This window comes from Rhinopithecus bieti, unplaced genomic scaffold (assembly GCF_001698545.2).
Source record: "Rhinopithecus bieti isolate Rb0 unplaced genomic scaffold, ASM169854v2 scaffold_21412, whole genome shotgun sequence".
NCBI lineage: Eukaryota > Metazoa > Chordata > Mammalia > Primates > Cercopithecidae > Rhinopithecus > Rhinopithecus bieti.
Genome location: NW_016811643.1, coordinates 2398961 through 2426664, shown reverse-complemented (window position 1 = coordinate 2426664; position 27704 = coordinate 2398961). Strand labels below are relative to the sequence as shown.

General features: G+C 42.2%; 1 protein-coding gene across 8 annotated transcripts in view; it reads right to left on the bottom strand.

The window, feature by feature from the left end:
• The window catches only part of STIM1 (stromal interaction molecule 1), a 225353-nt gene that overhangs the window by 101322 nt on the left and 96327 nt on the right, over positions 1 to 27704 (bottom strand). For 7 of the 8 annotated variants that reach the window (XM_017894465.1, XM_017894460.1, XM_017894467.1 and 4 more), the window contains one exon: positions 10611 to 10741. The exons of the other annotated variant lie outside the window; for it this stretch is intronic. In XM_017894465.1, coding sequence (XP_017749954.1) covers positions 10611 to 10658 — 48 coding nt within the window. In that variant the 5' untranslated portion in view covers positions 10659 to 10741. The remainder of the gene's footprint in view (positions 1 to 10610; positions 10742 to 27704) is intronic. 8 annotated transcript variants of the gene reach the window in all.

Sequence of the window (27704 nt, the reverse complement as noted above, 5' to 3'; positions counted from 1 at the left end):
TTTTTTTTTTTTTTTTTTTTTTTTTTTTTTAAGAGACGGGGTCTTGTTACGTTGCCCAGCCTGGTCTAGAACTCCTGGCCTCAAGCAATCCTCTTGTCTCAACCAAGTAGCTGAGATTATAGGCATGAACCACCAAACCTGGCCTGAGTGAAATTTTTACAGGCAAAGTGGGAAGCAGAAAAATGCCAGGATAAGGATTTATCTGGAACAGGGGCACAGTGATAAGATATGAAGAGCATGTTTGGGGTGGCTATAGCATAGAGTAAAAAAATGCAGTATAACATGAACTAGTAGCATGAGTTAAATCCAAATGGTGGCAGCGTTGAAGGACAGACCAGAGTTTAGATTAATTAAAGAAGCAAAAGTAAGCCACTCATTTATAGTTTTATCATCTCTAAAATAAAGCTAATAACACCTAGTTCACAGAGTGGTTAAGGATTAAACAAAACTTTATATGCAATCAGCTCGGCTTGGCACATGGTAGAAGTAATCTGATGAGTTGTGCTTTAATAATGCCAGTATTAGTAGGAAGACAAATTTATAGACAAAACAATACAATCAAAATCATTAGGGCACAAAGCAAGGCAATTTCTAATTAAGTGCTAAATTGAGCGATAGAGACTATGTGCTATGGGAGTTAGTACTGAGATGAGGAAGATCACTGGGAATGGAAAAGTCAGGGAAGGTTCACATAAAATGAAGCTGGCACATTCCAGAAGACAACTAAGATCGACACAGACAGGGCCAGGGCTGCAGGGAGGGGCACAAGAGGTTAATTCCAGGTAAGGAGAACTACCTGAGCAAAGAAAGGGGACTGGAAGTAAACATAAAATGTTTATAAGACAAAGAAGATTGGAGCCAGACCAAAGTGGTAGGAGGTATGTCTGGAGAATTAACAAAGGTAGCCAGGGTGCAGTGGCTCTCACTTGTAATCCCCAGCAAATCGGGAGGCTCTGGTGAGGGGACTGCTTGAGACCAGGAGTTCAAGACCAGATTTGGCAACATAGCAAGACCCTGTCTCTACAAAAATAGTTAGCCTAGTGTGGTGGTGCACACCTGTAGTCCTATCTAGTTGGGAGGCTGAGGTAGGAGGATCATTTGAGCCCAGGAGCTGAAGGCTACAGTGAGCCACGATTGTGCCACTGCACTCCAGCCTAGATGACAGAGTGAGACCCCAACTCTTTAAAAAATATATTTCAATGAGAAACAAAGAAAAGAAAGGTTGAAGTCAGATTTAAAGAGATGGAGTGGTAGGTACAGGAAGTTAAAGGAAACAGGAAAAGGAAATCATGCAGGAGACACAGAACCCAAATGTAGGTTAGGAAGATCACTCACAGCATGTATGACATGGGCATTCCGGGAGAGACTAGAGGCAGAACACTTAAGGGTTGTCTACAGCTATCTGAATATAAGAAAGTGAGGCCCAGAGCATGAAAGGAAATACAATTATTAATACTTATGGTAATAACATCTATAAATAACCCAGCTACTTATCTTCATCTAATTTGGCCCATATTAGCCACAGCACTGGGCTTCCTACTCTCTCCCTATATACTACTACCTATCAAGCCCAAGTTCCTCCTGGCATTTTAGATACTGCAAGTGAACCTGCTGACTGCTCCCCTCAGAGTTTAGCTCCCTTAGCTCTGATTCCACCTGATGCCAGCTTCCTGAACTCCCACAGCCTCCCAGGACCTAGCATGCCGCTCGGTGGGACAATGAAAAACATAGAAAACAAGTCTATTTCTACCCCCACTAAATTCTAAACAGGTCTCATGACACTTCTACTCTGTCGCTCAGGCTGGAGTACAGTGGCATGATCTCGGCTCACTGCAACCTCCGCCTCCCTGGGGTTCAAGTGATTCTCATGCCTCAGCCTCCCGAGTTGCTGGGATTACAGGCACTTGCTACCAACCCCAGCTAATTTTTGTATTTTTAGTAGAGACGGGGTTTCACCATGTTGGTCAGGCTGGTCTCGAACTCCCAACCTCAAGTGATCCACCTGCCTCGACCTCCCAAAGTGCTGGGATTACAGGTATGAGCCACCGTGCCTGGCCCAAAAGCCAGACCTTTTTAAAAGTACACAGGTGCAGGGCGTGGTAATCCCAGCACTTTGGGAGGCCAAGGCGGGCAGATCACCTGAGGTCAGAAGCTTGAGACCAGCCTGACCAACATGGAGAAACCCTGTCTCTACTAAAAATACAAAATTTTGCCAGGCGTAGTGGTGCATGCCTGTAATCTCAGCTACTCGGGAGGCTGAGGCAGGAGAATCGCTTGAACCTGGGAGGCGGAGGTTGCGGTGAGCTGAGATTGCACCATTGCACTCCATCCTGGGCAACAAGAGCAAAACTCCATCTCAAAAAAAAAAAAAAAAAAAAAAAAATGTAGGCATATGTAGGAGGCTGGGTGAGCTGTCAGAAAAGTTGTAGCCCCTGTAAATGTGTGATCCTGCTTTATCATGCCTTCCCTCTTAATATCAACCACTTAGGCAAAAACAGAACTACCTCTACCTCCTACAGTGTCCTGGCCCTAGTCAAGTCAGGCACACTGCTGGGAGTGGCTCCCATGGCTGAATGCTGTGGTGCCATGGGATGGTGATAGAGCTGATGTGGAATTTTGCTATACAGGCCAGCCCTCACTATTGTACCCTCATGTTGAGAGAGAAAAAAACATGGCTTTAGCACTTATGTTTTAGCACCTATATACCAGGCATTGTGCTAGGGGCTTTGCAAACATTAATTTCTCACAATATCCCTGCAACATCCCTCCTCAAATAGCTTAAAAAAAAAATTGAGGCTCAGAAAGGTAAGGTTATTTGCCTAAAGTTGTATAGCCAGAAAGTGGCAAAGCCAAGTTTTGAACACAGGCTTGTTTGCATCAAAATATATGTTCTTTCTGATGATAACAATAATAAACATAAAAACTTTCATTGAGCTTCTTCTATGTGCCAGGCATTGTATTAAGTGCTTTATACGCATTATTCATTTAATATTTGCAACAACTTCATGAAAGGCCTACTACTATTATTACTTCAATTTCTAATGGAGAAACTGAGGTGGAAAGGGATTATGTAACTTCCCCAAGTTTCCACAGCTGGAAGAGGCAGAATGGAGTCTGTATGATACCAGAGCATAAGCTTATAACCCTGTGTTATACTTCTACATCAGACACCACAGGCACTAACAGAAGTCATAAGTAGATCTTGTAGCTTCCTGGATTCATACTGCTACCTACTCATCCTTATCCCCTAAAATGTGTGATCACACCCTTGCTAAGACTCCCATAGCAGAATGATAGCATTCTGCTATAGCAATATTGGTCAGTCATTCAACACAGTGATTAAGCACATATTCTATAACAGGCTTTGTTGGGCACTGGAGAGAACAGAGACAAACCAGATAAGAGCAGTGATCTGCCCACCTCGGCCTCCCAAAGTGTTGGGATTACAGGCGTGAGTCATCGGCACCTGGCCTGGCTTATTTTCTATCGTCGAGTTTTGAGAGTTCTTTATTTGTGTTGGGAGCATTAAATAGCACTTTTCTCACTGAATCCTGACGACAACCCTGAAATGGTAGGAATCATTAACTACTACTTTACCCTGAGAAAACCAAAGGAAAAGTCACTAGACTACTATAATCTGATCACAGTTCTGCCTAATTTCAAAGTTTTCTTATCACTTAATCACCTGTGACATATAGATCACTAGAATGCAAGCTCCATAAAAGCAGGGATCTTATCTGTTTTGTACACTGTGGAATTCCTAGCCTTCAAATAGTGTCTGCCTTTAATACATATTAAATAAGAATTTGTTTAATGGCTGAATAAATGCCCTGATTTGCCATGTAGGCTGCAGAAAAGAAAATAGCACTGCTCTCAAAAAGTCTGGTCCAGTCAAGGGGACAATGGTCTTAGGTAGGCCCTTGTCTGCCCACCTCATACTGTTAAGCACAACCTAACAGTACCATTCCACTGCAACAAATCTTTTGCCCATGGAGCAAACCCCACCAGAGGTTTGAATAGAACACAAGTCACGAATTCTCATACTGCCAGCCTGGTAGAACTCCCTGCCAGCTCTGCAAGAAGGGCACCATTACCAATAGAGCCATCTTGCACATCTGAAAGGCCCACAATATATAGCCTCTGCTATCCAGAAGAGAAGCAAGCAAAGATGGCACTTAACCAAACTAGCTGCCCCTACACAAATGATTATATGTTTTCTTTTATTTTAAGAGACTCTTAAAAGTCCCTCTTTTTTTTTTTTTTTTTTTTTTTTTTTTTTTTTTTTTTTTGGTAGAGATAGAGTCTCCCTATGTTGTCCAGGCTGGTCTTGAACCGCTGGGCTCAAGCAATCCTCCGGCCTCAGCCTCCCAAGGTGCTCAGATTACAGGAGTGAGCCACCACAACTGACCTGATTATATATTTTTCTATAACACGCCTACTGAGTCTCAGTTTGCCCTAAGTCTAATTTCACATCAGAGTATATTCAGCAATTAGAAATGAGAATGGCTTTTTCTGCCCATGGATGCCACTGAAAACATCATCAAAGTCTCTCTTCCCACTGCTATCAAGTCTAAGTCATAGTCTCTTAAGGAGTCCCAACAGCTGTAGAAGTTCTTCATCAGAGTTGAGCTTTGAAATGACCAATGAGGGTCCAATGAGCCATTCTGAGCAACAGGGAGCACTCACAGACTGTGGTAATGAGAGATCCAAATACCAAGTGCTCAAGGGGCTTTGAGTTTGTCACATATGCCACTATGGAGGAGGTGGATGCAGCTGTGAATGCAAGGCTACACAAGCTGAACGGAAGAGCTGTATCAAGAGAAGATTCTCAAAGACCAGGTGCCCACTTAACTATGAAAAGGATATTTGTTGAGGGCTTAAAAAAAGATACATTTTAAATTTTTAAAAACTTTTTGAAAATTAGCTGGGTGTGGTGGCATATGCCTGTAGTCCCAGCCACTCAAGAGGCTGAGACAGGAAGATCATTTGAGCCTGGGAGGTAAAGGCTACAGTGAGCCATGCTCACACCACTGAACTCCGGCCTGGCCAACAGTGTGAGACTTTGTCTCAAAATAAATAAACAAATCTTTTTAAAAGGAATACTGGCTGGATGCAGTGGCTCATGCCTGTAATTCTAGCACTTTGGGAGGCCGAGGCAGGGGATCACTTGCCCAGGAGTTCAAGACCAGCCTGGGTAGCATGGCACGACCTCATCCCTACAAAAAAATACAAAAATTAGCCGGGTGCAGTGGTGCATGCCTATAGTCCCAGCTACTCGAGAGGCTGAGATGGGAGGATCACTTGAGCCCAGGAGGTCCAGGCTGCAGTGAGCTGTGTTCACACCACTACACTCTAGCCTGGGCAACAGAGCAAGACCTTGTCTCCAGAAAAAAAAAAAAAAGAAATACCATACTGTGAATGGCCACAACTACGAAGTTAGGGATGCCCTGTCAAAGCAAGAGATGGCTAGTGTTTCATCTAGCCAAAGAGGTCAAAGTGGTTCTGGAAACTGTGGAGGTGGTTTTGGTGGGAATGACAACTTTGGTCATGGAGGAGAAACTTCAGTGGTTGTGGTGACTTTGGTAGCAGCCATGGTGGTGGTGGATCTGGTGGTAACGGGGATGGCTATAATGGATTTGGTAACAACAGTGCTTACAAAGGGGCAGCCCTGGTTACTCTGGAGGAAGCAGACGCTATGGAAGTGGAGGCAGGATTATGGAAATCAGGGCAGTGGCTACAGCAGGAGTGTCAGCTCTCACAGCTATAACAACAGTGGAGGCAGAAGCAGCTTTGTTGGTAGTAGTGAAAGCAGTTTTGGAGGTGGTGGAAGCTACAATAATTTTGGCAATTATAACAATCAGTCCTCAAATTTTGGATGCATGAAGGGAGGAAACTTTGGAGGCAGAAGCTCTGGATTCTACACTGGTCAAAACACAAAACCAAGGGAGCTATGGTGGTTCCAGTAGCAGCAGTAGCTATGGCAGTGGCAAAAGATTTTAATTACTGCCAGAAAAATGCTTAGCAGGAGAAGAGAGCCAGAGAAGTGACAAGGAAGCTACAGGTTACTACAGATTTGTGAACTCAGCCAAGCACAGTGGTGGCAGGGCTTAGCTGCTACAAAGAAGACATGTTTTAGACAATACTCATGTGTATAGGCAAAATAAAGTAGGACTGTATTTGTGACTAATTGTATAAAAGGTTATTTTGTTTCTTTTCTGTGGAAAATGTAAAGCATGCCAACAAAGAGTTTTAGTGTAGATAATTTTTTTTTACTCATGCCGTTGATTGCTAAATGTAATAGTTTGATTGTGATGCTGAATAAATGTGTCTATAAAAAAGAAATTAGAATGAATCAAAGAAGAGACAAAACTATAAGAAGAAAACTATAAGAGGCAATTGTACGAATGTATGTAGGAATCTAGATACTGGGGTAATAGTACAAGAGGCCCTGAAGATATGCTTTGATTCATACAAAGAAAAGTTAACACTCTAGTCACAATAACCTGTAGGAAGAAAGACTTACTTCAGAAATGGCTAAAATTTTAAAAGATCTAGCACTGGGGTTACAGTCCAGTTATGCAAAAAAGTTACTAGTAGGAGGCTGAATACATGAGGACTCAATAGAGCACCCCTTCAGACTTCTACTAAGGCTCTTGAGTAATCAGCAAGGCTTTTAGATGTCTTATAAAAACCTCAGGTCCTTCATCGGATACCCAAGGAAATGAAGCTAAAGCAGGAGAATGAGGGGAAAATTAACCAGCCTTCCAACTTTGTCTGCCTCATTCTAAAATTTACACAGTAGACCATTTGTCATCCATGCTGTTCCACAAAGAGTTTTTTGTTTATGATTTATGACAGGTTTATGCTACTTCTATTTGAATATCTATATTTCCCATGTAGTTTTTATGTTTAATATTAGGAGAGTAGAGCCAGTGAACATTCAGGGAGTTACCTGTTTCCATCTTGAGGTGGCCAAAATGGGAATGTGGAATTTTTATAAAGGTTATAAATGTTTGGCATAGTATTTGGTACACTGTGGCTTCACAAGGGCCAGTGTTAAAACTGCTTCATGTCTAAGCAAAGAAAACTGGCTACACATTGGTTTGTCCTGGTAGGGAGTAAAAGGGATCATTGGTTCCAGTCACAGGTGTAGTTACTGTAGGTACTTTAAAGTTTGGAGCACTTAACAGGCTGTGGTAGAAACAGACATCCCATGGATATCACATGTTACATCTTGTATATCTATGGAATATTCAATCTCACTGTGCACACCTTTGACTACGGCTGCAGAAGTGTTCCTTTAGACAAAGTTGTGACCCATTTTACTCTGAATAAAGGCAGAATCAGTTCACATTCCATCATTTATAAAGTTACCTGATGTTGGCTTTCATTATTTTTGCTACACTCATTTTATTTGTATTTAAATGTTTTAGGCAACCTAAAAGCAAATGTAAAAGTAAAGATGCAGTAAAAATGAATTGCTTGATATTCATTACTTCATGTATATCAAGCACAGCAGTAAAACAAAAAAAGAAAAACCCATGTATTTAATTTCTTTCTTTTTTTTTTTAGGTGTTTTGCTTTCGTGATTTTTTTTGATACTTGCCTAGCATGCATGTGCTGTAAAAATAGTTAACAAGAAAATAACTTGAGATGATGGCTAGCTTTGATTAACATTTTATGAAATTCTCATGAACAATCCAAGCATAATTGTTAAGAACACGTGTACTAAATTCATGTAAGTGGAATAAAAGTTTTATTAATGAAAAAAAAAAACCTTCAGGTCCTTGATGGCTAAAAGAACCAGGGTTTCTGGTACCCCACTATCCATTACACAATATTCTAAACCCTGAGATATCTACCCAACTTTCCAGTTAAATCCTGAACTCTAAAGCTATCTTATACATGTTTAAAGTGGCTTAGGCACACACATTTTGGTACTTTCTCTCTCAGGAAGGTAGCTTGTGATTGATCATGCAAACCTAGACCAGCAGGCCTCTCTAACCACGTGAAGCCTGAGACTGCAGGGAGAGTAGTGGAAACCAAGGCAAGGTAAAAACTAGACTGAAAAAGAACAGCTCACCACTGGTGCAGGGAAGAGCAGGGTAACAGCTTTTGTGTTACTTTGGAACAGTTTGTGCTGATGAGCTTTTTGTTGTGGTAACATTCCTCTAAAAAGAACATTTTATTCCTCCCCTCATTGACAAAGCAACTCAGCAGAATGTGACAAAAAAAAAAAGGACGAGGAGCAGGTAACAAAGATTTCCAAGAATTTATAGATCTTGGGTTATATCACCTTCTTTGTCCATTCCCCAGTTTTGTGGCCAGGCCCTGGGATAGTGATCAAGATGTCACTAGTCCTCATTCACCCCCAGGAACATGGCTCTATTCTCAGGATAGACAAATAAAATTTTGATCCTTTACAGGTCAGTGACACTTCTGGATGTAACCAAATTTCAGACACTTACATCACAGTCGTTGTCCTTGCTCAAGAACTTACAGTTGCCTGGTTCAACAGGTATACATATCTCAGCCTGGTCCCCACTTTCCTTTCCAACTTTTTGTTCTGTGGTTTTCTACCACAGTCCCTATCTAACCAAACCAACCCACTATATTTCTCACTACTTCTATAGCTTTGCTCACACTGATTCTCCACTACTGAGTAAGCCCAACCCTTTCCATTCTATTAAATTTTACTTTTTCTCCAGGAAGCCTATTTTTCTCTTCCTTTAAATTCCTTAAACATTATCTGGTTCATCCTTACAGACAAATCCCCTCTGTTGACCAATCAGTGAATTCTGTGTTTTGTTTTTGTTTTTGTTTTTTTTAGAGACAGGGTCTTGCTCTGTTGCCCAGGCTGGAGTGCAATGGCATGATTATAGCTCACCACAGCCTCAACCTCCTAGGTTCAAGCGATCCTCCAGCTTCAGCCTCCAGAGTAGCTGAAACTACAGGTGTATGACACCACACCCAGCCATTTTTTTTTTTTTTTTTTTTTTTTTGTAGAGACAGGGTCTCGTTGTGTTGTCCAGGCTAGTCTCAAATTCTTGGCCTCAAGCTGTCCTCCTGCCTTGGCCTCCCGAAGTGCTGGGATTACAGGCATGAGCCACCACATCCAGATTCAGTGGAGTTCTGTATGCTACTTGCCCATCTTCAGTGATAGGGAGTTCACTGTCTACCAAGGAAGCCTCTTCTATGGCAAGATAGCTCTCACTGTTAGTCAATTCTTTATTCTAAAAGAAAATGCCTACTTTTTACTTTCCCCACTTTACTGTGGACCTTGTTCTGCTCTTAGAATAGGAGAAACAATACAGCAGTACTTAAGAGCATGGGCTTTGAAATCAGATCTGCACTGATACCCACCGTGTCCCTGAACAAAATGCTTAACCTTCCTAAGGCTCCATCCCTGGTAATAATACCAACCTCATAAATCTGTTGAAGTTAAAAGAGTAACTATGCAAAAAGCTTAACACTGTCACTGGCATAAAGTAAGAGTTCAATCAATGATAGCTAGTATCATGGTTTTCACTTTACTATCATCATTACTTAAGTCTAATTTCTTTACTTCTTATGTATTTAAAGATAGAAATTATATTACCTGAGTCTCCTCTTCTCCAGGCTAACGTCTCTTCACTAGACTTTAAGTTATATAAAGACAGACTGTATCTGTTTTATTTACAGTCCTATCTCCGTGCCTAGCACAGTGCATGGTACATACATGCTTAATAAACATAATTGTGTTTGTTTTGTACTTTCCATACTCTTCATCACTCATGTCACTCTTCTCTGTATAGGCCCTCACTGTTTCAAATACTTCTGACAATGCGGGATCCAAAATTGAACTCAAAACTCAAAGGTAGGCTGGCAGGAAAGAGAGAGTAGGGTTATCTCCCCCATCATGATATAACTACATCACTATTGAAGATTTGGCATAACTTGGTAGCTTCACCAAAGTACTGGTATACGTTGAGTTTTAAATGAAGAAACTTTTAAATCTTCTCACACATAATGACCTTACACCCTGGGATCTGCTGAGCTACAGGTACAACAATGCCAAAAGATGAAACAATAGAGCTTTTTTCCATTTAGAGACTCCTCTAACTCTTCCTATCTAGACCACTCAACTGGCTCCCAAAAACTTCAGCCTGAAATTCAGAACGATCTTTCTAAAACAATTTGTTTCTTCTTCCCAAATAGAGTATAAACTCCCAGAGGGCAGGATCTGGGTGTCTTATCTTCTATCCCACATGCCAACACAGGGCTAAGAACAGACTGATGCCCTCCATCTATAGCAGGATTGCAATAAGGATCCAAGGAAACCATAGAGACCAGCCTCAGGGATCACTCTCCCTCCCAAAAAACACAGTTTAGTCAGTGTTATGCAACTAGCCAGTAAGCAGGCGGTAGCCAGCCAGCATAAAGCCTACACTCTGACAGGCTGACTCCTGGAGGGCTGCTCTGCTGGGAGCCACCTTCCCCAATGGGGATGAGTTCCTAAAAAACAAGCCAGCAGAGAACGTCTCTCCACAGGGAATAGCCTGTCTAAGCAGCTTTCAAAGACTAATTCACACAGGAAGAAAAGAGAGCCACAGCAGGATGAGAGAGCTCACCTCATCACTTTCTTCCACATCCACATCACCATTGGCATCATCGTCCATCAGCTTGTGGATGTTACGAACTGCCTCGAAGCTGAGTTTCTCATCCTCACTGTGACACAGGGGCTTGTCAATTCGGCAAAACTCTGTGTAAGAAAAGCAAGAGACAACATTACTCAGAGCTGCCACCCAGAACCTATCACCCACCTGTGTCAGCATCCTTAGCTTCTAGCATCTGACTCCTCATGTAGGCACTTAACTGGCTCCTCGTACAGTGACAAAGGTGTTTCATTTAGCCTTTAACTGTCTCCCCAAGAAAATGCTGAGCTCCCCCACAGGGACAATGCTTTATCACCCTAATAATTTCTTGGCAGGGAAGTCTCGCATAGGACTAGGAGTATACTGGGATCTAGACAAGAACGTGAATCAGTAACTCACAAATGAGAGAAAACATAAATAGCCAATGAACACAGGAAAAAGTTTGGCCTCATTAGTAATCAAAGAAATACATATTCAATTGAGTTATTATTTTTAATCAGCCAAATACACAAATGTAAATCAATATAATCTTTCTGGAAACAGAACAACAGCCAATTAGTCCCACTGCCCAAATAATGTGTAATTTTCCTTTTTGTTCATTTTGTCAGTGCTGATACATACAAGGTCAGCCATAGGCTGACTGGGGAAACCTCTCATATCTCATGCCTTCCCACAGACAGTTATATCAGGCAAATATTTTTTAGATATCTGAAGGTCCTGAGCTCATCTGATACAACACCTTAGGTGGTCTGGGATACGGTTTCTTCTGCCTACCATTATATGTCCACGCAGCAGTAAAACCAGCACAAGAGCCTAGGCCACCTTAACTTGTTCTGTGACACCTAGTCCTCTCTTACAAGCCTGGAAAACACCTAGTCTGAATGATGCACACAATAGAAAGAGCCTGAAATCTAGGCTTAGCTCTACCATGTGATCTAGGGAGGACATTTCTCTTCTCCAGGCCTCAAGGTCACTATTTGAAAAAGGTATTTTGACTGAAGTTTCTAGTATTTCTTCCAATTCCTAGATGCTAAAATTTCTCTTTCCTTTTGATCTGGATCTTGACAACTACTTTCTTGACAAATACTCTTCAGATGACCCTCAAAGAAGATAGATCTTGACTTCCTAGGCAATAGAAGAAGCTGTCACAGAACAGAAAGTAAGGACAGGATGAAGAGGCTGTGGTTGTGACGCCTTTTAGAAGGCACTAATCAAAGACCTAAAATACCCTAATCCATTTAATCATCTACTTGTCTGCCAGCCAAAGACAGTGATACGACCAGACAGGTCACCTCTCTACCTCTTGCTAGTTACTCAAATCCTTTTCAAAATAAGGGAGGAGTATAAATATTAAATTTTAAAGTGTTCCAGATGTGACTCAATAAAAGTATGTTGAACATTGAAGTTCACCAATGTTAACTGATGTGCCAAAGTCAAAGGCAGCTGAAGAGCCACAGTGAGAGTCCAAGTCTGCTGACTCCCAGGCCAGCACTTCAAAATCCCATCTTCACCACTGCCTCTTTGCTAGGGTGACTAGATAGCTGGCCTTGGGTTGCTTTCATCTTTTAGACGCTACAGGTGATAATATGGGCAAGAAGAACATTGAAGCAAAGGGGGCTTTTTTGGTTGTTTTTTTGTTTGTTTTTTGAGACAGAGTCTCAACCTCTTGCCAAGGTTGTAGCGCAGTGGTGTGATCTCTGCTCACTGCAACCTCCACTCCCCGGGCTCATGCAATTCTCCTGCCTCAGCCTCCCAAGTAGCTGGGATTACAGGCATGCGCCACCACGCCCGGCTAATTTTTTGTATTTTTAGTAGAGATGGGGTTTCACCATGTTGGCCAGGCCAGTCTCGAACTCCTGACCTCAAGTGATCCGCCCACCTCGGCCTCCCAAATTGCTGGGATTACAAGCATGGGTCACCATGCCCAGTCTGCAATGGTTTGATAAAAGAAAGAAAGCATGATGAACAGTATGCATACAAAAAGAAATCTCTCTGCATAAACTTATTTCTTTCTACATCTGTTCTGCTAAATTGGGGAATGGGATGAAGGGGTGGTGGGAACTTAGGAAGAGAGCAGAATACACTCAAAGATTAAGGCATTGTTTCTCAACTACCTCACCAACAAAAACATATATAATTACATATTAGAGCTTTTTTATCAGCCCGTGATATGCCCATTTAAACATTTATTGAATGTTCTTCATATATCAGGCCCTATGATCAGCATGGGGCATAAAAATATGAATCATATCTCATTTTTCTCTCAGAAGGTTAATTACAAAAGTGGGAGAGCCAGGCAATTAAAACACTATGTGCTAAGTGCCATGATAGAAAGAATCAAAATTAAGTATCAGCATACTTTTTCTGTAAAGGGCCAAATAGTAAACAACTTAGAAATTGTCGGCCATATAGTCTCTGTTGCACAACTTAACTGCCATTGTAGCACAAAAGCATCCATAGACAAAATATAAGTGAATGAACTTGAATGTGTTCTAATAAAACCCTATTTATAAAAGCAGGCAGTAAACTGGATTTGGCCCACAGGCCATAGTTTGCAGAACTCTGTTATAGAATATCATATGTAGCACACCTGAATCATATTGGATTGACCTAAAAGAAAGAAATCCAAGGCTGGGTGTGGTGGCTCACACCTGTAATCCCAGCACTTCGGGAAGCTGAGGTGGGAGTTCCCTTGAGCCCAGGAGTTAAAGACTAGCCTGGGCAACATGGTGAAACCCTGTCTTTACAAAAATTTAAAAAATTAGCCAGGTATCATGGCGCACACCTGTAGTCCCAGCTACTCAGGAGGCTGAGGTAGGAGAATCGCTTGAGCCCACGAGGTTGAGGCTGCAGTGATCCATGTTTGTGCCACTGAACTCCAGCCTGGGCAACAGAGAGAGACCCTATCTCAAAAAAAAAAAAAAAGAATTAAAGAAAGATAGAAATCCAATCTTTTCATTAGCCTGTATCCACACACAGGCTTATCCTATGTAAAGCATAACTTCTAACAGGCATTTTAAAATAATGGAAATCGTTTACCAGACTCTAGGGTTTGGGGCCTCCAGGCTGCACCACTGGCCTGAGGTCAATTAACCAGCACCTTTCCCAAAGATCTACAAGATCCAAGAAGTTTGGGCTTCAAATACCCAGTCTCTGGTTTGTAACCTGATCAGACAGACAGGTGACCTTTGCTGCTAGAATCAGCTGACACAGAGAAGGATTAAAGGGATTGAGGGTTAGGGAGTACAAAAGCTTGATTCCCCTATGGCCGCTGAATCCTGTACAGAAAACCATGTCAGCCAAAACTCACAAATAACTCCTTCAACCAAGCATGTCCTGAGCTGTCTCTCTGTTCTTCCTGAGACCTTTCCTACCTTCTCTTACGCATTCCAATCTGGCAAGGTTTCCCACAACCATCTGGAAATACCTTCAAAGAGCCATCCATTTAGCAACACATAACTACAGTGAAAAAGCCTGGACTTAAGAGTCAGAACACTATCAAAATCCCATCTTCACCAATTACAAACCATAAGATACTGGACAAGTTAATTTATCTGAGCCTCCGATTTCTCATTTGCAAAATAAGGATAATAATCTGCTGCACAAACTTTTTAAAAATGAAATCACAATTTGTTAAAACATCCAGCATAGGGCCTGGCATAGGTTGATATTTAATACATTTGTAGTATCCTTCTTTACCCCCAGAGCAGCAAGTAAACAGTTCCCATCTTCTGTTAACTTCGGCCACTTTCCCTATGAAGAATCAAATATAGGAGGTATAATCCAATCAACCTGACCAGTCATATGTTCCAGGTGAGTGGGAAAGTGGCTCTTTGCAAGGCTCTGACAGCAGCCTGTACTCCCACAACATTTATATGCTATCACTGGTAACATTCATCATACCGGGTTTAATGTGTCTTCCCCACCAGACTGTGATCTCCGTAAGGGATTGGTACCATGTCCCCAACAGCAACAAAAAGCCAGGTTCTTGATAAGATGCTCAGTAAATTTTTTTTTTTTTAAAGAATACCTAAATATTAACTCTACAATTACGTGTAGGATTTCTCTAGAGAAAAAAGAGAAGAGCTCTAGGCAAAAAAAATAGCATAGGCATATGTTTTTAAACTTTTTGGTCTCAGGACCCTTTTATATGCGTAACATCTTTTAATTCCAAAGAACTGTTTAATATTTACCATATTACAAAGTAAAACAGATGCAGCCATAAAAAAGAACGAGATCATGTCCTTTGCAGGGACATGAATGAAGACGGAGGCCATTATCCTCAGCAAACTAACAGAGAAACAGAAAACCAAATACCACATGTTATCACTTCTAAGTAGGAGCTAAATGATGAGAACACATGGACACACAGAGGGAAACAACACACACTGGGGCCTTTCAGAGGGTGGAGGGTGGGAGGAGGAAGAGGATGAGGAAAAATAACTAATGGGTACTAGGATTAATACCTGGGTGACAAAATAATCTGTACAACAAACCCCATGTCATAAGCTTACTTATGTAGCAAACCTATACTTGTACCCCTAAGTTCAAAATAAAAGCTAAAATTTAATTACCTACATTGCCTTATGAATATTTAGCAACATAAAACTTTTGCAAACTGCCTCAGTAAGATTTTTTTGTAGATTGATAATATGTTTCATAAGGTATAAATCAGAGCATTTCAAATAAAATTTCCATAAAATTTTGAATTAAAAAAGGAAAGTAAAACACAAATGTTTATATTTATTAATTCATTCTATTTTTTCTTAATAATCAAAACAGATTAACACTAAATGAGTAACACTAAACTCACTGTAGAACAGATAAGCCAAAAGAACAAACAATTGTTAAAGTCTTTGTATACATACTCCCAGAGCAAGACTTTTCTAAAACGTCAAAAAACAACAGATGTTAGTGAGGATGCAGAGAAAAGGGAATACTCATACATTGTTGGCGGAATGCAAACCAGTACAACCTCTATGGATAACAGTATGGCAATCTCCCAAAGAATCAAAATTAGGCAGCTAGCCAAAGGATAAGAAATCATTATATAAAGAGATAGCTACCACTCATGTCCGTTCCGGCACTATTCACAATAGCAAGACATAGAATCAACTTTAGTGTCCATAAGTGGATGACTGTATAAAGAAAATATTTATTTACACACACACACACACACACACACACACACACACACACAATACTACTCAGACATAAAAGAAGAATGAAATCATGTCTTTTGCAGCAACGTGGATGGAACTGGAGGCCACTATCTCAAGTGAAACAACTGAGAAACAGAAAATCAAACACCACATATTCCCACCTACAAGTAGAAGCCAAACAATGTATATCAGGGGACATGGAGAGTCCCTGGAGGCAGTGGAGACTTGGAAAAGTTGATGGGGGTGGGGGAGGATGGTAAGGGACAAGAAAATACCTTTTGGGTACAACGTACCCTATTTGGGTGATGGGTACACTAGGTACACTAAAAGCCCAGGCTTCACCAATATACAATATATCCATGTAACAAAACTGCATTTGTACCCCCTAAATCTATAAAAATAAAAAATAAGACACTTTTCTAAAAGAACTTTTACAGACACCTAGTTTAAGTAACCACAGTTTAGTTAACTAGGTAGTTTCAGCACACTCCTAATTAAGTATTACAATTCATGCTAATAGGAAAAATGTAGATGATACATAGAGTTAAAAGTGCATTTCCACCTCTAAATGTTAGGTCATGATACCATTAAGAAGGCTTCCAAAGGACAATTTTCTCATATGCTTTATCCTAAATTCAATCTTTTTCTATCAGGTCCTTTGCTTAGAAATATAGGCACTTGGCCGGGCGCAGTGGCTCACGCCTGTAATCTCAGCATTTTGGGAGGCCGAGGCGGATGCATCACAAGGTCAGGGATTCAAGACCAGCATGACTAACATGGAGAAACCCCGTCTCTACTAAAAAATACTAAAATTAGCCAGGCATGGTGGGGCACACCTATAATCCCAGCTACTTGGGAGGCTGAGGCAGGAGAATCGCTTGAACCCGGGAGGCAGAGCTTGCAGTGAGCAGAGATCATGCCATTGCACTCCCAGTCCAAGCAACAGAGCAAGACTCTGTCTCAAAAAAAAAAAAAAAAAAAAAATTTATATATATATATATATATATATGCGCACTCATCACATTGTCTTTTGATGTCCCCATTTTGGAAATTCAATGCTTCCCATTTGGCCTTGCCCTTTTAAATCTAGCAATTCCTGGACACTCAATATTCAATGTCCACAATTATAAGCTTGTTTTCTAAAGCCCATAGAGTTTTTCCAGTTCTTCCTCATCTGGTCTTGTTTTCAGCTTCCTCACATCTTCTGCAGCACTGTCAAAATCAGCCTGCAGGACCAGGCATAGTGGTTCACTACCTGTAATCCTAGCACTTGGGGAGGCCGAGGCATTGCTTGAGCCCAGGAGTTCAAAATCTGGGCAACACAGTGAGACCCCATCTCTATAAAAGCTGAGCATGGTAGTGCATGCCTGTAGTCCCAAGTTACTCAGGAGGCTGAAGTAGGAGGATCACTTGAGTGCAGTATGTTGAGGCTGCAGTAAGCTGTGATTGCACCACTGCATTACAGCCTGGGCAACAGTGAGATCCTGTCTCCAAAAACAAAAAATCACCTTTCAGAGACACGGTGATGACAGCCAGGCTGCTGCTGCTCTCCAGGTTCTCATTAATTCATTTTAGAACAATAATAAATCTCTTACATATTAATGTAAATAATATTTTTATGGAAAATAATTGTTTTCTGAAAAAAATCACAAGAAGGGTAGAATTGTTTTACATTTTTGCAAATCTTTTAAATGTCTGGCTTAATAGAAGACAGATATAATCTTATAGCTACATTCAACCTATTGTGATGTGTTGTTTTGACTGAAGATCAAAACATAGATATGCAGTTGGAAAAGAGAGGAGTATTTTACTAGTCAGACTACTGTGGATATTATATGAGACTATACCCAAACTCAACAAGCGGTAGGTTTCTTAAAGGTTAGTTGCAATGTGAAATCCCAAACTATACAAATAAACTTTTTGTACTCTCTAACATTAAAATCCATTGGTCTATCTTACACTTTGAATGGATCTTTTATACATGCATGACTTTGTAACATGACGCACTTGTTATTTGGAAACTATTGGTTAGGAGTTAGTGCAGAGCTTCCAAATGTTGACACTTCCATTTATACAATATCAAAATAGTCACAATTATTAATATAACCACTGATTTCATCAGAAAAGCTTTTAATCCAGGAAAACTGTCAATTTCACAGTGACAGATACAAGTTTTCTAAAATCCAGTTTTCACTTAAAAGCTGGAATTTTATCATTGGCAATAAATACTACCAGTTGTTTTCCTTAAGGCAGAAGACACATTTCATTTATTTTCAAGAAAATGTCTGCCAAATATGAATAACTGTAGTTATCTATCAACTATTATTTCCAGTAATGATAGTGCTGCCTGAAAAAAGAGAGGTATGTCAGCTTACACCTCAATTGCACAAGTGCTTTCCTTGAGATAACCGTCAAACTTCTACGTGCAGCAGAAATGCTTTATGCATACTTATATTTCATCACACAAAATATTAAAAGGCACGAACTCATGGGATGCAATTCAATAAAATTAATGATTTCTACTTCTTTGTTGAAAACTTTTGGCCGGGCGCGGTGGCTCAAGCCTGTAATCCCAGCACTTTGGGAGGCCGAGACGGGCGGATCATGAGGTCAGGAGATCGAGACCATCCTGGCTAATACGATGAAACCCCGTCTCTACTAAAAAATAAAAAAAAAAAAAAAAAAACTAGCTGGGCGACGAGGCGGGCGCCTGTAGTCCCAGCTACTCGGGAGGCTGAGACAGGAGAATGGCGTGAACCCGGGAGGCGGAGCTTGCAGTGAGCTGAGAGCCGGCCACTGCACTCCAGCCTGGGCGGCAGAGCAAGACTCCGTCTCAAAAAAAAAAAAAAAGAAAACTTTTATTTTTTTTTAACTGACAGTGTGTGGAGGTGAGGAATACAGTCATTACTAGTAGTTTGGTGCCACTGCTTTGATTTGTGTTAAGGTGCCAGCAGTTTTACCTACCACTGTTTTGCAACAACAGTACAAAGGTATACATCGTTTTTTTAAGGCAAATAATATATTATTATGAAATGGCTTTGAGCTTCTGGATGTCCTGACAAGGCCTTGCTCCCATCCGCCATGGTCTGAAGACTACACTTTGATAGCTATTGGCAGACAAAACCACAAAGTCCTTTCCCTCATGTCCAGATCTCCTCACCTTTTCCAGGCAGAGCTAATCATTCACTGTTCACTGTTCTATGCTCCAAAGCACTTTGTGCATAGCTCTGTTATATTAATTCTCATGTTATGAGCTGTTCACATGCCATAGCCAAGTAGTAAGAACCAAGCTTGACTCATTCTATCCCCAGGGCCCATTATAATACTACCACTAACATCTACCCTGTCAAGTATGAAATCAGTATGTGCTGGCTAAATGAATGAATGAATGAAGAATGCGTGAATTAATTAATTAAAAAACCATACCTCCCCAAAAGGCAAGGGAATTCTTGAATACAACCCACCAATTCCCACCACCAATATCCACTGTCCATCTAATGCCTCAACTTTCCCAACCACTTTCTGTTTCTCGTCACTAAACAGTAATTCATCCCTGGAGGATGAACTGGAAATTGCCAAGTTTTACCAGCGGGGCCCCATCAGTAAGAAAATTTCTCCCACTTCACCTCTTACTCCTCAGCCAGGACTAGCAAATTCTGCAGCTACTCTTGATGGGATTAGAATACACCCTCACTCTTGGAAAGGGATCAAAAGACTAAGACTTGAGAGCACTGGCCCTGGGAAGATTTTCAAATTTGGCCAAGGACCCCATAAAGTTCAAGAGATAAAATAGCATGGGGCCTAGAATGGGGATGAGGTGAGGGAGGAGTGAGGGATGGACACTCTGGCCAGAAATGTAAAGTCTTTTTTTTTTAGATGGAGTTTTGCTCCTCTTGCCCAGGCCCAGGCTGGAGTGCAAGAGCTTGATCTCGACTCACTGCAACCTCCGCCTCCTGGGTTTAAGCGATTCTCCGGCTTAGCCTCTGCTGCCACGCCTGGCTAATTTTGTATTTTAGTAGAGACGGAGTTTCACCATGTTAGCCAGGCTGGTCTCAAACTCCTGACCTGAGGTGATCCACCCACCTCAGTCTCCCAAAGTGCTGGAATTACAGGTGTGAGCCACCGTGCCTGACTATGGAAATGTGAAGTCTTAAAAAAGGAACAGGTTTGAGACCTGGAGTTATCCAAGAAAGGTCCCTAGTGAAATATAACATCTCAGCTGAGGCACACAGCAGGCCTAACCACAGGGAGAGGAGTCACATCCCTAGGCTGGGCAAAACTCAGCCTATCTGAGAGACATTCCTGCGCCTGTTAGAACAGCTTGTCCTCATATTCAAGAAGAGGACCAGCTCTTCTCAGCAGGGGCAGGAATTCAAAAGATCTTTTCTTCTGGACAAAACTGGCACTGGTTTCAGCTGCCCAGGCAACACTAACACAAATCACTACAGATTCTAAGCTCTGACTTCCTTTTCTTTTGAGAGGGGTCTTGTTATGTTGCCCAGGCTGGTTTGAAACTCCTGGCTCAAGCAATCCTCCGGTCTCAGCCTCCCAAATAGCTAGGATGACAGGCTTTTGCCACTGCACCCAGCTTCTGAGCTCTGAATTTTGACCAAGCTCACTTCTCTCCCTGAGGTCACTCATCAAAATTAATCAGCTCAGAGCAGTGGCTCAAGCGTGTAATTCCAGCACCTTGGGAGGCCGAAATGGGCGGATCATGAGGTCAAGAGAACGAGAACATCCTGGCCAACATGATGAAACCCCATCTCTACTAAAATACAAAATTATCTGGGCATAGTGGCACACGCCTATAGTCCCAGCTACTAGGGAGGCTGAGGCAGAAGAATCGCTTGAACCCAGGAGGCAGAGGTTGCAGTGAGTCAAGATTGTGCCACTGCACTCCAGCCTGGTGACAGAGCAAGACTTCGTCTAAAAAAAAAAAAATTAATCCATTGGCCAGGCTTGGTGGCTCATGCCTGTAATTTCAGCACTTTGGGGCCAAGGTAGGAAGTTCACATGAGGCCAAGAGTTCAAAATCAGCTCTATCTACAAAGGAAGAAAACAATTTAAAATTTAGCTCAGTGTATTGGTGAGCACCTGTAGTCCCAGCCACTTGGGAGGCTGAAATGGAGGACTGCTCGAGTCCAGGAGTTTCAGGCTGTGTGAGCCATGCTCATGACACTGCACTCCAGCCTTGGTGACAAAGCAAGACCCTGTCTCAAAATTAATAACAGGCCAGGCGCAGTGGCTCACCCTTGTAATCCCAGCACTTTGGGAGGCTGAGGCGGGCAGATCACGAGGTCAGGAGTTTGAGACCAGTCTGGCCAACAAGGTGAAACCCTGTCTCTACTAAAATACAAAAAAATTAGCTGGGTGTGGTGATGGGCGCCTGTAATCCCAATTGCTCAGGAGGCTGAGGCAGGAGAATCGCTTGAACCCGGGAGGCGGACACTGCAGTGAGCCAAGACCGCACCACTGCACTCCAGCCTGGGCAACAGAGTGAGAATCCGTCTCAAAATAAATAAATAATAATGGCCGGGCATGGTGGCTCAAGCCTGTAATCCCAGCACTTTGGGAGGCTGAGACGGGCGGATCACGAGGTTAGGAGATCGAGACCATCCTGGCTAACACGGTGAAATCCCGTCTCTACTAAAAAATACAAAAAATTAGCCGGGCAAGGTGGCGGTCGCCTGTAGTCCCAGCTACTCGGGAGGCTGAGGCAGGAGAATGGCGTGAACCCGGGAGGCGGAGCTTGCAGTGAGCTGAGATCCGGCCACTGCACTCCAGCCTGGGCGGCAGACTGAGACTCCGTCTCAAAAAATAAATAAATAAAAATAAAAATAAAAAGAATTTACCTGTTTCTTTTTAATGTGACAACTAGAAACTTGAAGTTTACATGTGTGCTTACAAAGACTCTCTTCTTTGGATAGAACCTTTAATCGAGCTCCTCTGAGTCCTCCACTTGACTCGGTCTGACCTCAGGCTTCCTTTTCTGTCCTTATAGAATACAGTTCAAGCAAGAATCTCGGTAAGTCAATTTAGGGAAAATCTCTCATGCTTGGTATGTAATTACTCTAGATANAAAAAAAAAAAAAAAAAAAAAAGAAAACTTTTATTTTTTTTTAACTGACAGTGTGTGGAGGTGAGGAATACAGTCATTACTAGTAGTTTGGTGCCACTGCTTTGATTTGTGTTAAGGTGCCAGCAGTTTTACCTACCACTGTTTTTGCAACAACAGTACAAAGGTATACATCGTTTTTTTAAGGCAAATAATATATTATTATGAAATGGCTTTGAGCTTCTGGATGTCCTGACAAGGCCTTGCTCCCATCCGCCATGGTCTGAAGACTACACTTTGATAGCTATTGGCAGACAAAACCACAAAGTCCTTTCCCTCATGTCCAGATCTCCTCACCTTTTTCCAGGCAGAGCTAATCATTCACTGTTCACTGTTCTATGCTCCAAAGCACTTTGTGCATAGCTCTGTTATATTAATTCTCATGTTATGAGCTGTTCACATGCCATAGCCAAGTAGTAAGAACCAAGCTTGACTCATTCTATCCCCCAGGGCCCATTATAATACTACCACTAACATCTACCCTGTCAAGTATGAAATCAGTATGTGCTGGCTAAATGAATGAATGAATGAAGAATGCGTGAATTAATTAATTAAAAAACCATACCTCCCCAAAAGGCAAGGGAATTCTTGAATACAACCCACCAATTCCCACCACCAATATCCACTGTCCATCTAATGCCTCAACTTTCCCAACCACTTTCTGTTTCTCGTCACTAAACAGTAATTCATCCCTGGAGGATGAACTGGAAATTGCCAAGTTTTACCAGCGGGGGCCCCATCAGTAAGAAAAATTTCTCCCACTTCACCTCTTACTCCTCAGCCAGGACTAGCAAATTCTGCAGCTACTCTTGATGGGATTAGAATACACCCTCACTCTTGGAAAGGGATCAAAAGACTAAGACTTGAGAGCACTGGCCCTGGGAAGATTTTCAAATTTGGCCAAGGACCCCATAAAGTTCAAGAGATAAAATAGCATGGGGCCTAGAATGGGGATGAGGTGAGGGAGGAGTGAGGGATGGACACTCTGGCCAGAAATGTAAAGTCTTTTTTTTTTAGATGGAGTTTTGCTCCTCTTGCCCAGGCCCAGGCTGGAGTGCAAGAGCTTGATCTCGACTCACTGCAACCTCCGCCTCCTGGGTTTAAGCGATTCTCCGGCTTAGCCTCTGCTGCCACGCCTGGCTAATTTTTGTATTTTTAGTAGAGACGGAGTTTCACCATGTTAGCCAGGCTGGTCTCAAACTCCTGACCTGAGGTGATCCACCCACCTCAGTCTCCCAAAGTGCTGGAATTACAGGTGTGAGCCACCGTGCCTGACTATGGAAATGTGAAGTCTTAAAAAAGGAACAGGTTTGAGACCTGGAGTTATCCAAGAAAGGTCCCTAGTGAAATATAACATCTCAGCTGAGGCACACAGCAGGCCTAACCACAGGGAGAGGAGTCACATCCCTAGGCTGGGCAAAACTCAGCCTATCTGAGAGACATTCCTGCGCCTGTTAGAACAGCTTGTCCTCATATTCAAGAAGAGGACCAGCTCTTCTCAGCAGGGGGCAGGAATTCAAAAGATCTTTTCTTCTGGACAAAACTGGCACTGGTTTCAGCTGCCCAGGCAACACTAACACAAATCACTACAGATTCTAAGCTCTGACTTCCTTTTTCTTTTTGAGAGGGGGTCTTGTTATGTTGCCCAGGCTGGTTTGAAACTCCTGGCTCAAGCAATCCTCCGGTCTCAGCCTCCCAAATAGCTAGGATGACAGGCTTTTTGCCACTGCACCCAGCTTCTGAGCTCTGAATTTTGACCAAGCTCACTTCTCTCCCTGAGGTCACTCATCAAAAATTAATCAGCTCAGAGCAGTGGCTCAAGCGTGTAATTCCAGCACCTTGGGAGGCCGAAATGGGCGGATCATGAGGTCAAGAGAACGAGAACATCCTGGCCAACATGATGAAACCCCATCTCTACTAAAAATACAAAAATTATCTGGGCATAGTGGCACACGCCTATAGTCCCAGCTACTAGGGAGGCTGAGGCAGAAGAATCGCTTGAACCCAGGAGGCAGAGGTTGCAGTGAGTCAAGATTGTGCCACTGCACTCCAGCCTGGTGACAGAGCAAGACTTCGTCTAAAAAAAAAAAAATTAATCCATTGGCCAGGCTTGGTGGCTCATGCCTGTAATTTCAGCACTTTGGGGGCCAAGGTAGGAAGTTCACATGAGGCCAAGAGTTCAAAATCAGCTCTATCTACAAAGGAAGAAAACAATTTAAAATTTAGCTCAGTGTATTGGTGAGCACCTGTAGTCCCAGCCACTTGGGAGGCTGAAATGGAGGACTGCTCGAGTCCAGGAGTTTCAGGCTGTGTGAGCCATGCTCATGACACTGCACTCCAGCCTTGGTGACAAAGCAAGACCCTGTCTCAAAATTAATAACAGGCCAGGCGCAGTGGCTCACCCTTGTAATCCCAGCACTTTGGGAGGCTGAGGCGGGCAGATCACGAGGTCAGGAGTTTGAGACCAGTCTGGCCAACAAGGTGAAACCCTGTCTCTACTAAAAATACAAAAAAATTAGCTGGGTGTGGTGATGGGCGCCTGTAATCCCAATTGCTCAGGAGGCTGAGGCAGGAGAATCGCTTGAACCCGGGAGGCGGACACTGCAGTGAGCCAAGACCGCACCACTGCACTCCAGCCTGGGCAACAGAGTGAGAATCCGTCTCAAAATAAATAAATAATAATGGCCGGGCATGGTGGCTCAAGCCTGTAATCCCAGCACTTTGGGAGGCCGAGACGGGCGGATCACGAGGTTAGGAGATCGAGACCATCCTGGCTAACACGGTGAAATCCCGTCTCTACTAAAAAATACAAAAAATTAGCCGGGCAAGGTGGCGGTCGCCTGTAGTCCCAGCTACTCGGGAGGCTGAGGCAGGAGAATGGCGTGAACCCGGGAGGCGGAGCTTGCAGTGAGCTGAGATCCGGCCACAGCACTCCAGCCTGGGCAGCAGAGAGAGACTCCGTCTCAAAATAAATAAATAAATAAATAAATAAATAAATAAATAAATAAATAAATAAAATAATAATCCACAGCATATATATAGCTCCATGGTGAGTAATGCAATGAGATATACTTCTGAGTTCCACCAGCATTTCTGACTTTGCACCTCATATGGCCTTACCTCAGTCAGTTCATAACTATAGTTATTTGAAGATATCTGAGGACACAGCTTGTGATTCTCATTTTTCATAGCATTTGATTCTACCTGGCACATGATATATTTATTTCTTGGTTTGTTTGTCATCTATCTCCTTCCACTAAAAGTAAGGTCCACGAGAGCAGCTGCTTTTTCATTCACTGCAGTATCCCAAGGGACTCGTACAGTGCCTGACACATACTAGGTATTCAATAGAGAATTTGCTGAACGAATGAATAAAATGAATAAATCTTCGCTTTCCCTAATTTGCAAGGTAGGTTTCTCCTCTCTGACCTTTTTTTTTTTTTTTTTTTGAGACAGGGTCTTGCTCTGTCACCTAAATTGAAGTGCAGTTGCATGATCATGGTTCACTGCAGCCTCTACCTTTCGAGTTCAAGCAATCACTGCCAACCCTCATTCTCCCTCCCCACACAACCACTGATCCAATTTCTATCATAATAAACTAGTTTTGCCTGTTCTAGAATTTCAAATTAAATGGAATCATCAGTATGTACTCTTTGGTGCCTAGCTTCTTTTACTCAGCAAGATTTGAGATTCAGCCATGTTGTCACATGAATCAGTAGTTTGTTCCATTTTGTTGCTAAGTAGTATTCCATTGAATGGCTATACCACCACTTGTTTATCCATTCATCAGTTTTTGGCTATTTTACAAATAAAGCTACTATGAGTACTCATGTACAAGTCTTTGTGTGAACATATGTTTTCATTTTTCTTAAGCAAAATATCTAGGGTGGAACTGATGTATTATACAATAAAAATATGTTTAACATTTCAAGTAACTACCAAACTGTTTTCTAAAGTAGGCCTATCACTTTATACTCCCACCAGTCATGCATGATATATCCAGGTGCTCCATATACTCCCTTATACGTGGTGATGCTAGACTGAAGCCCAGGTCAAGAACCACTCAGAATTCTTTCTATATGGAAGGCTCTTACTTACTTCTTTCTTAACCTGCAAACTCTGACTCATGCTGTTGATCTCCATTTAAATATCTTTTCTTCAAAGATCCTGACTCATTCTCCCGCCCAAACTGGCTTAGGCCCACATTATACATTCTCAAAACAAACTACATTTTCATTTATAGCACTTTTCACAACAGTAATTATTTCTGTGATAATTTGCTAAATGTCTGTCTTCTCCACTAAATTAAATTGTAAGCTCCATAGAGGCAGGAACCATGGCTGTCTTGTTCATGGCTGAATCCTGGCTGCTAGCACCTAGCTTAGTCCCTAGCACAATAGTTAGACTTCAATGAACATGTGTTGAATGAACAAACAAATGCCCAGAAAAACTTGTTGAATGAACAAATTCTAAAAGAGATGAATAAACACCATCCTTTGCTCACAAAAAGTACTAGGAGAATGAGCACAGTATATGAATTACAAAGCAAAATATAGCAAGGGGCAAGAGACCACAGCAGCAGGAGATACCACTGAAAAACAGGTAGAAGAGAATGGGAGAAGAAGGAAGGGCAACCCAAACAAAGAAAGCCCAAAGGCAAGGAGCACAGCATCTCACACAACTTGACTTATTAAAAGATCAGGAAGTCAGGCCAGGCATGGCAGCTTACGCCTGTAATCCCAGCACTTTGGGAGGCCAAGGATCACCTGAGCCTGGGAGTTCAAGACCAGTCTTGGCAACATAGGAAAACTCCATCTCTAAAAAAAATACAAAAATTAGCTGGGAGTGGTGGCACACATCTATGGTGCCAGCTACTAGGGAGGCTTGGATGAGAGGATTTCTTGGGCCTGGGAGGTCAAGGCTGCAGTGAGCTGTGAGCATGTCACTGTACTCCAGCCTCGGCAACAGAGCGAGACCCTATCTCAAAAAGAGAAGAAGAAGAAGAGGAAGAAGAAGAAAGAAGAAGAAGAAAGAAAGAAAGAAAGAAAGAAGAAGAAGAAGAGGAGGAGGAGGAGGAGGAGGAGGAGGAGGAAGAGGAAGAGGGAGAAGAAGAAGAAGAAGATCAAGAAGTCAAAGCATTCTTCTTACTAACTTCTTACTAATCTTGCAAAAACTCCTGGCATAGAATGGGAATAATGGATGTTGAGATCACGTATTATACTCAGACTCAAAATGGCAGAATTGAAGGGGATTTGGAAGGCCTCAAGGGCCACTGCTCTTTTAACACCTGGAGAAGAAAACTGAGGTCATAAAATGGGTTGTTTTGCCCTAGGTTGGCCAGCGAAGAAGTGGCAAAACCAGATTAGAAACCACACTAACTTTCTATACCACGTCCCGTGGCAAGGCTATAGTTGGGTGATCTGAATGAGCCTATGCAACAGGGCTCCCTGGCATTACTAAGCCTTACTTTCCAAGGCAACAAAGCAAGGGTTGTGGGGTGAGGAAGCAGGGGTTCCATCAGGGATTTTTTGTCTATTAATGGCAAATACAAGAAACTCTATCTGGGCTTGTACCATTCCCCAAACAGGGTAAAATAGAACATCCTTGCTTTGCCTTAAATTCTTTAGTGTTCAACCCTCTGAAACAAACTAGCCAAAGACCTCTTTCTCATTAGAACTTAAATATAAAGTTTAAGAATCACTAGAGAAGGAAAACTGAGTCTCTGGTACACCATGCTGGGAGGAGCAAAAAGAGCAAAAGAATATGCTTCTGTCAAACCTAATCGTCTGCTAG